Raw genomic sequence first — 10670 nt, forward strand, 5'->3', positions numbered from 1 at the left:
CTAGGTAGCGCTGCGAGCATGAAAAGTGAAAAGAAAATTATAATTTTATGTAGCATTTAACCTATAAAATGTTTATGGATTAGTGTGTCTTCTCATGCGCGTTATAATTACCGTTTATGCCAGTTGTCGCCGGCGCTTTTGCTGCTTTTGCGCCACCAATTCCGCCCAGTGTTGCTGTCTTTGCTGTGTTGCTGGGCGGCAAAGCACCTATAAAATGAATAAAAAATTATGGCAACTATATTAGTACTTCCTGCCTGTGAAATATTTGAGTCAAATTTGACAAACAAAAAACTGTTTTTATCAACATGTTCCACAAATCTCTTATACTCACTTCCTTTGCTCCCTACAGACGAAGCTCTCAGACGGTTTGTGTTTGTGCTAAGTGTTTCAAGTGGAATTGTTGTTGCTATATTTGTTTGTGTAGCTAACGGTGTGTTGTGTTGCAGTGCAAATTGTGTTATATCTGTTTTCTGTGGCAGTGTCTGAGCTTGTTGTGTTGTTGCTTGTGCTTTCAGTATTGTGGACTGTATCCTTTCGTTTTGTAGCGCCAGTTTTCTTCTCTCCTGCGCTCTTTGTATCGCTTCTTGATCTTTCAGCGATGTTGGCAGAGTACCTTCTTGGTTTCGTGTTGTTGCTTGTGTTTTCTGTGCTGTTGTTTGTGCTTTTTGTGGTGTTACCTGCAGGATTTGTGCTTTTGTCCCTGATCCCAACTGTGTCGTTTGTGTTTGCTGTGTTGTTTGTGGTGCCTTCGCGTTTTCCTGATCCCTTTTTGTTCCTTCCGGTGCTCTCTGTATTACTTCTTTTGTATTCTGCTCTAATAACGGTACCTTTTGTGTTAGTGTGTTTGCTTTTTGTCCCACTATTTGCGCTGTTTGTACTACTCTTGGTTCTTTCTGTACTCCCCCTAGTGTATTTTGTGTTGCTACCTGCATCTTTTGCACACCTTTCGAACGGTTCTCGCTAACTGTACTCTCTCCTCTGTTCCTATCTATTACTACGGCTCCCCCTACCTTTGTTGGTACTCTAACTTCTGTTCCTTTCAATTTTGTTTCAACTTGTTGCACCTCTTTCAGCACTTGTGGTAAAACCTGCGGAATTACATGCTTACCAATTTGTGGAGCTTCTTCTGGCGCCAGCGGCTTTGACAAAGGTCTTATGCCGTATTTTTTATCTTCTGGTTTTCGCGTTGTTGTTGTCGTTGTTGGCACATTGTTTTTGATAAAACAACCCGAACAACCTTGCACGCTGAAATTATGTTTCTCGACTGGTTTTGGCTTGGCGCGTTCTGTTGTTGTGGTGGGTGGTGCAATGGCCTTTGGCGTCGTCGATTTGGCCTTCGGTCTTACAATCATTTCGATTGTCTCTGCGGAAGTTGAAAATTGTTAAAAATTGTGTTGTTGTAAGAAATTTCACTTACTTGGATGCTCTTCGTAGGGATAACTACGCATGGCTAATATACGGAATTTGCCTTCCTCATCGGTAGCATAGACTGTCACGTGATAAATGCCATCGGCGGTTATGAAGCCAAATTCGCCCATAACTATACCGCGCTCATCTAAATAAGTGGAAAAATAAAAACAAATATGTACACACATATGTATGTATAAAAACAACGTAAAGCTGTTTTAAAGTTCAATGCCGAATTTACGCTTTTTTAAAAATTTTCTAAAGTAGTAAAATTATATGGAATGGGAATTGTACTATATGAAATTGTTTTTAAGTGAATTTAAAATTTTTTAACCCAACCTAGCGGTTGCCTTTTTAAATAAACGAAATACTGACTTATGATTTTGAGTGAGCTTTAATTTACTAGCATTAGGCTGGTACGTTAGCTTGATAAGAGAGGGATACAATCGACCTAAGGTCGCAGTGCGCATTCTATAACAGATATAATCTAGATTGTTAAGAACTGAGAGTGAGAGGAACTTTGGATAACAAAAAAAAAAAAAAATGGCTCCTCGAGACAAAATCATCGACTTATCATACTTTAATATCCGACTGTAAATGCCGAATGACAAAGTTAAATATTTTTTTTCGAAATTGCCTTGCAAAGTATGTACTTTAGATTCAAAGGTGTAAAACGGACTATTTTTCTGGTACAGCCTAGTGCATGCTTTTATTAAGTAAATTTTTCTAGGAGTGTCGAGTATAAATAGAACATACATCCATTTGTACATACAAAAATATTTGTTTACTTTGGTGTGGCTAAAATACAGAAACACCTTTTGGTACATGCTGTTTATATTTAAAATCGAAGTATTGCTATGTCAAGTTTTTAAATATGCGCCATCAAATGCTAGACTTGCTGCATTATTTACTTCTTCTAATTTTTGCAGATCGAGAGAGTACGATTTTAGACGTAAGTATGTATGCACTTTATGGCTTCCAGAACTCGTTCAATTAGCAAAATATATATCGTACTAAATTTAATGTATTTTCACATTCCTCTTTTTTTTTGTTTATAATTCTTAGAATATCGCTCAAGAACTGTTTGATCATTTGCCGAATTAGCGATAGTCTTTTTAGGCAATGCAACTTTATAGATCTGAGTTACTAATTTCATAATGCATCGCCGTAAATGCTAGGAAGATAACTGGATATTATTATTCCATCATAAAAACCAGTAAATATGTGTAAACAAAAATTTATTCGAGCATTACTTCTGCAAATTTATTCAGTCTTCTCTTTACTTTCTTATTGCTTTTAACGCGTAGTGAACAAAACATATAAAACAATGCGGGGTAAGTACTTGTAATTTGATGAAATGCAGCATAATCGATAAAAAATTTGATTTTGAAATTTTTTGTTAGTTTCGGCCTTTTGCATTTTATTTCGACAAAGTTTCATCAAAATTTTGAACTCTTTAATTATATTTCTTAGAAATACTCTGAGTATGCAGTTTTCTAGCCCATTCAATTCAAAGTGCAAGTTAGAAGTAGCTAGGATTTACCGTTAATTTTTGGTAAATATTTTTTGTGAAGGTGTTGCTCATATTTCTATACAAAAAAAAAATTCGTTGAACATATTTTGTATGGAATAAAAAATTGCCAAATTGCGTGGACTTCATCATACTAAGATTTAATAGGCTACAAAATTGCATACTTAAGACAATCTTAGAAAATTTGATTAAAATGTTTAAAATTTTGATCAGCATTTGTTCGAATTTGTCTAATTTTTCAAAGTTTGAAATTTTGAATGTATTAAAAGAAGTTATGTCGTTTTATTCTAAGAACAAATTTGTAGGTTCGGATTCGATGCTCTAGAAATGTCTCGATTTTTGTCCACAGAAATCTGGTCACCGTAGTCATACGCCAATTTAAAAGCTGCAACCCTTGTAAAACAACAACAATACAAAAGCGCTCAGCTGATTAAATTAATTTTAGAAAAATATAAATGTGCAGATATATTTAATTAGTATAAAAAGCAAAGCATAGCACTTTACTTTGCGTACTATTTAATACTCAATGGATTGTTTAAAAATAAACAGTAAATTTGGTGTATTCCAGAAGCACTTATTAAGCGGCTAACTGGTTTTGAAGAAAGCTCATTAAAGTTTATTGTGATTTTATTTTCAATTACGAAATGTTCTCGAAGCGCTTGGAAGGTGCCAGAATTTTTTTTTTTTTGCACATACATATATACATACATATGCAATAAAAGGTAATGTAAGCATACAATTGACCTAATTTGGTAATGTAATTAGGTGCTTGCTGATTGGGCTTAGAAACAATTTTTTTTATAGATATTTATATAACATAGCCGAATATTCGAAGAAGCGTGTCTTATTACTGGGCTACATGCCAATTTTACTAAGTTGTGGGCACATACATAAATATACCCAGTCGGAAAAATTAGAAGCGTTTCTAAATAAAAGCCTTCAGGAAGGGCTTTTTCAATAACAACTTCTCTTTGGAAACTTTAATAGATGATCTTCCAATAACGCAGCCATTCGAAGGTAGATGAGAAGGAGGGTTTCTACGGCAGCGAAAGTCAAGTAATATAAAAATAAAAATCGCAGCAGACGAGTCGGTGTGTGTCTACTGCAAAGTTAAATTCAAACTGTTTCATGACTAATTCATGTAAGTTTTTTCCTTTGAAGGGCAGCTGAATCAGAAGGCCTCGAAACTCTGGAAATTTCATACAAAATGAAAAGGAATAAAGTGTCCAAGACGGAAGGCCTATCGGTTCACTAGATACGAAATAAGAGCTCCCAGAAGGATTCTTTTTTGTAATTTTACCGGCTGCGTATACATATGTATGTATGTAGTTATGTGTCAAAAAGTGTTGTGACTCAACAATGAGAATATTTATTATATCTAACTTAGTTTTGAGTTCGAAAGAAAGCTTTCAGGCACCGTTACTTCAATAAATAAGACTTTTGTAGGCTGTCATAGGAAATCTTCCAATAATAGAATCAATCGACGGAGGCGTGGGATTGCGTGCATGAAGAAAAATTAAATTTGGGTTGCCTCGATTTTATTTCATTTACATAAATTTTCCCCCTCCAAGGGAAGCTGAATCAGAAATCTTGGAACTTTACTTGGAGTTCCTACCGCTTCAAAGGTTCAGAAATAATCACTCTCTTTTCTTTCTTATTTATCCGCCTGGGTTGTTATTGTCTCGCCACATACACTAGTACGATACATTTTTTCTCCAGTCTGTTTGTTTGTTATATGTGTGTGTGTTATTTTTCTATATTACCAAATGAATGCGCTCGTGCCTCAAATTATTTCTCAATAAATCACAACAAAATAGCTACCTAGTGTTCATTGATGGCAATCACATACTATCTTAAATGCATAACGAATTATCAATCAATTTCCAATAAAATTTTATTTACTAACCCACTAAAATTAGTCAAAGCCGGTTTTATTGTCAAATGGTGCCATTTTTTCCTGGTTTTAATTTCAAAATATTGTTATGCAAATGTGACAGTGTCAATATGAGTTATGTTATAGTCGAATAAGCACGAATTTTGTCTAGACCATTTTAAATAACACTTGAGTACGCAATTCTTTACCTATTACTTATTAATGCATAGCATATTTTATGAAAAAATTAAATAAAAAAATTGAACTTTGTAGTGTTCTTTGGTGATGTTATGATGTGTCTTAGAAAAATGTCGAAGCAACTGAGTCGAACGGTACAAACTGGTATTTATTTGTTTATAAATGCTACGATTTAATAATAGATTTACTTACGTAACTATGTGTGTGTAGATTTTAAAAACATTACACCGTGTCACAGTAAATTTTACACACAAAAAAATTAATATACTCGCAAAACTATGGGTAAATTGCAGTAAAACGGCGTACTTAGTTTTTCTCTCTGACATCAGGATTTTTTTAAAGGACCTTGAAATTCAAAAAATATGATATCTTCCAAAAATTATTTAAAAAATTCGGTGCAATGTAGGATAACAAAAAGGGTATCATATGAAATAAAAAATCTGTGGAATTACAACAGAATAAATTTTCCGGAGCATGAGAACGAATGGGTATAGAAAATGTCCTTTCAAAATTTCGTGCTAAAATATCCTGGAAAATTTGCAATACTGTTTTTTTATGTAGTGGTTATTTGAGGACTAACATACGCACGACTTCATCTACGAATTTCGTCATTTAAACTTTATTAACATAAAAGGCTAAAATTTATTAAAAGCACATTTTCCATACCTATTCGTCCTTGTAAACCAAAAAACTTTCTGGTTTTTAAATTCTACAGGATTTTCTCTCTCATTTGGTACTTAAATGGTTATTCTAAATTGCACTGATTCTTTTTTTTTTTATAATTTTTTGAATTAATCATATGTTTAAAATTTCAAATTCCTTTGAAAAAAAAATCTCGACGTCAGAGTGAAAAATTAAAAACGCGGTTTTACTATATTTGGCCCATAGTTTCGTGGGTATATCGATTCTTTTGTATGTTTTGAAATTTTTTTGGTTTGGTCGCTCGCTTATTTGCATAACCATACCGATAATGAAGGATTATCCTTGTAAAATATAATTTGACTATAATATTGGCAAACGTTCATAGGAATTAAAGTTTTCTTAGGTAATTGAAAGCAAACAAAAGAAGAAAAGAAGTCCTTTATACATACATATGTATAGCATTTGGAAAATTTAACATCTATGCTGTATACCGAAAATTAAAAAAAAAAAACTAAATTTTGGTGAATCTTTTTTTATAATATTTAAATTTTTTTTTTAATTTTTTTTGTTTCGTTTTGGGAGAACCCTGCAATTGCTTTCAACTAGTTTTTATTATGTAACATTTATTACCTGGAACAGGAGAATCGATTTTCTGCAAATTTGCTAATTTTGCTGGAATTTATTTAATTAAAAAATTGAAAACCCTCGCTCAACTGGTCTCTTGCAAATTTTATTAGCTTTCAATAAAAAAAATTCTCAAATTGAGTGAAAAATGAAGGCTCCAGTGAATTGTGAGCACAAAATGCCAATTTTGAATCTAAATTGCTGCGGCTAAGCTGGCTTAGCCATGTCGTTCGAATGGACACCAACGCCCCATTCAACTCGGATCCCGCTGGTGGTAACAGAAGAAGAGGAAGGCCTCCTTTGCGTTGGAAACACCAGGTGGAGAAGGACTTGGCTTCTCCATGCGAAGGATAAAAATTTTCCGTAAATAGATTAGGCTCGGCTAAGCCAAACAAAGCTCAAAGTGTTAAAACAAATTTTTTTCTTAGCTTACTTCGATCGACAATGTAATTCTCAAAAAAAATTAGTAAGTTTTGTACAATAATTTAATATTTGTGTGCAAAAAACTATTGACAAGTTGCTTATTTTACGGAAAGATAAATTTTCTACAAGGAGCTAACTTTATGAAATTATTTGCCATTAATAGTTCCTGAGATGATTGCGATTTTTTTCGCATACGGTATTTCTGTCCATGAACGAAATATTTATTGGTGAAAAATAATTAATAAATTACTAATTAGGTACATCGAAAAAAAATATCAAAACAAAAAAGTTCTATTTTATGAAGAAAACACACTTGAAGTATTTGTTTTTTTTTAGATTTTTGGTAAAATTAAATTTAAAGTCTTATTATTTAAGCGTTAAAATATTGGTAATGACCACGGACATAAAAAAATAGTTGTTTTGGTAAAGAGTTAAATTTGGGAACGAAGTAAGTTAAGAAAAAAATTGTTTAAGCACTTGGGCGAGTCTAAGATATTGTACGCAAAATTTTCAACCTTCTCAAAAATTTTTCAAAGCACAATAAAAGTTCTAAAAAAAGATAATATATACCACATTTATACAATTCGATTGAAAATTTATTTGTTTTTAATCATTTGCCGACATTTCAGATTCGCACTCATGTAAAGATTTTTGCAATAAAACTTCTTAAAATACAACAAAAATATACACTGGAGATACAGAAATGTGTATACATACAAACATAAGTTGTATCCTTATTTGCACAACAATCGCTACAAATTAAAGAGCCAGCTTCTCACTTTCGCCTCAAAACCTGTATGTTTTTTTTTTAAACATTTCTAATTTGCATTTAACTTTTATTGTACCAGTTTTTACTGTGGTATAAATTTTATGGGTTTTATCTTAAAGGTTTTAAACACTTAAATGCGTATGTGTTTTTGAAAAGCTATTAAACACTAAGCCATAAATTACAATATCTATATATATGTATGTATATATATACAAAGCTACAAAATTTTGTATTTCCATATTCTTTGATTCTTTGCGTTCCCTGCTTTTCATAGCTACATAGTTTGTATTCTATGCATATCACAATGACTAGTTTGCTCAAGCAAAACGTGCATAAATTTTTACAAGTGTGACTCCCACACACCAAACATGGCTAATATATGTATAAGTGTCTTCTTCATTCAGCTTTTTTCAACTGACAAATCTATGATTTTTTTTTTTACTTATCGCTTATGCTGAGATATCGTTAGCATCATCAAGAAACCCATAAAAATATTGATGCTTTTCAAATTTGTCTGAACATAGACATACATACATACAAATGGAAAATGTGAGCTTGTTGGTTTTGTGATGCAACAATTGTTGCTAGCAGCATCGACAGCCACAATGATGACTTTTTAAATAACTAAGCACTTCGGTCTTCAAAAGGTTATTTATACAAACGTTTGCTAAAGTGCAATCATATTTTTTTTTCATATGTCATTGCAAGCATCTTTATGTGTGCATATGTATGTATGTATGTATGTATGTAAGTGTGTAAGTGCATGCATTTTAGCATATATACAAATATTTGCTTTACAAGCAACAAAATATTTCTAAAGTATGTACATAATAAAATTTTACTAGTTTATGTCGCTAGTTTGCTAGAAGAACATCATAATCTCTAAACGAAGTTTTTAGATGATTTATTAAGTTTTTAGTTAAGCGTGCAAAAATATCCCTCAGCACGTTTCCACGACAGTCGGGCCTACGTAACCGGAACGACCCAGATTTATATCTGACCAAGGACTGTCACTCCAGTTGTTTGCTGTTACAACAACAACAACAACAACAACAACATCCCTCAGCATTGCTTTTGGCTTGCGATACAAAAAATAACTACAAAGCGGAACACCTAGGTAAAAACTCGAAAGCCTTTTTCTCGCAATTTTGGATTTTTGAGTTATGACGTTTTCCTAGATAAAAATGGATCTGTATATATAAACGTAAAGTAATTTCGTTAATAACTTTCAGTCAGCTAAATAAATTGTTTTCGGTATATACTAGTATATGGAAATGCAATTCAAATATTCTAAAATATTATTCAATTTATTTTTCGATATTTTCAGAAATTTAATTTCTGTCGGACTCTTCTTTTTCTTCTTCTTCTACTTCTTATATGTCGCTTGAGTGAGTAGTTTATACGGCATTAAAAAGCTGTTGATAAAATCCAGTCTCATTTGGAAGTGACATGAAATTCGTCTTATGTGGTGTAATAACAAAAGACTTAAGGCACGAACTTTATTGTCGAATACTTTCTATGAAACGAAGTAAAATGCATATTGTACTTTTGCATTTAGGTTAGGTTAGGTTGTTGCGGCAGCCAGTTAAAATAACCATCTCGCTTAGATCCTGCAGGTCCATTGTGATACCACTGCGCAACACGGGCACTTCAGTGACTATTTTGAAATAGAACCATTTTTAGGCGTAGGATTGGCTTTATTTCTACACCGGATAATTCCGTAAAAGAGCTAAAGAAGAGCCTACCTACAAAGCTTGCTCTACTCTTCGCCAAAACTGGGCATTTGCAGAAGAAGTGCCCAACTGTTTTTTTCTTCTTCCTCATCTCTGCAACTTCTGCAATATTCGTGGGAGAATATTCCTAGTCTGAAGAGTGCCTATCAAATAACCAAGGTCAGGTTACACAAGCCGTTACCATCGCTTTATCCTCCCTTGAGAGGCCGAGCAGTTCTTTCATATTTTTTTTTTTAATCTAATTATGTCTATAGTAGCCTAGTAGTCCTACAAGTGCCCTCCTCTAAGCACCATCTATTAGCCTCTTCGTTATGAAGGTACACAGCCACCTCCTTTATAGCTGGAACTTCTGCCTGATAAACGCTGTAGTGGTCCGACATTCGTGCGGTTAATTCCAGTTCTAATTCCATAGAGAAAACTCCCTACTGTATAGCTTGGATACACCCGTGTAGAAATATAATTCCTCCTTATCCATAGTATTGGTGTTCGCTATTCTCTTCCTGATGGGATGCTCGCCTTAAAGAGCCTATCGAAGGTGGGTTTAGTGACGGAGTCGTCGATTTTTTCGTTACACTGCCCTTTAATACTGAACATCAAAAAATTATGGTCCGAAAATTGTAAGCAATTGGGAACAGTTTTTTTATACAAGGGCGCGCGATGCTTTTTTTTAAAGGAGATAAAAGGTAGGCGTAAACTTTAATATGCCAATGACTTGGATGGAACCAAAAATTCTGGGTATTAAAGGATAGTGTTGGGACTTTCATATCCTGACACACAGACAGATATATATCATCAATTGATTGTTTTACAGAGGTTAACATATGACCAAAAATGCATTTTTCGGCACCTTTAAACCTAAGTTCCTCGAAAACTAGAGCCAATAAAAAAAAAAATTCTACAAGAATCGGCTACAATATTTTAGTCAACAGAATTCAGTTGGGCAGTGTTATATAATGGCACTATTTTCCCCTCGTAGGCCATTATGCCAGCTTTCGAACCAATGTTTTTATTTTATCCCTATCGAGAAATTTACGATTTTTCCCATAGACACTCCCAAATTGTATACTGCGCGAGTTTTACTTAACATGAAGGAATGAAGTTCCAATTGGTATCGCGTTGTTGTCAAAAGTATACCTGAAGGCTGCATGACGAGGGATAAATTAATGAATAAGTACCGCTAATCTTATTTGTGCAATGTAGTAACGCCTTAAGACCCTATGACCCTATGGAATAAAAAACCTAGAATTCTTTCAAAAGCTTTAATGAAGTGCTGAAGAGGAAGCGTAAATTTAGGCAAACAACTTTAATCAACAACAATTTCTTGCAGCACACAGCCATAATACGCACCTTTTTTCTCTTGGCGATGCTGCTGTCCATCGATTGTGAAACCAAATTGGTAAGGTCGTTCGGTTGATGCTGCATCTGAATATGGCAAGTAGCCAGACAGCACCGTTATCTTAAAAAAAAAAA

At 33.6% G+C, this 10670-nt stretch overlaps 1 protein-coding gene across 1 annotated transcript in view; it reads right to left on the minus strand.

The window, feature by feature from the left end:
• Positions 1 to 111: 111 nt before the first annotated feature.
• Positions 112 to 10670, minus strand: part of LOC108374654 (protein lethal(3)malignant blood neoplasm 1-like) — a gene marked incomplete at its 3' end in the record, with an annotated part of 13561 nt that continues 3002 nt past the window's right edge. Inside the window, exons 2-5 of the mRNA XM_017630643.1 lie at positions 10548 to 10656; positions 1418 to 1555; positions 332 to 1363; positions 112 to 207 (exon numbers count right to left, since the gene is read on the minus strand). Coding sequence (XP_017486132.1) covers positions 112 to 207; positions 332 to 1363; positions 1418 to 1555; positions 10548 to 10656 — 1375 coding nt within the window. The remainder of the gene's footprint in view (positions 208 to 331; positions 1364 to 1417; positions 1556 to 10547; positions 10657 to 10670) is intronic.

The sequence above is a fragment of the Rhagoletis zephyria genome, unplaced genomic scaffold, assembly GCF_001687245.7.
Source record: "Rhagoletis zephyria isolate East Lansing unplaced genomic scaffold, Rhagoletis_zephyria_1.1 Rzeph_scaffold_07974, whole genome shotgun sequence".
Classification (NCBI taxonomy): Eukaryota; Metazoa; Arthropoda; class Insecta; order Diptera; family Tephritidae; genus Rhagoletis; species Rhagoletis zephyria.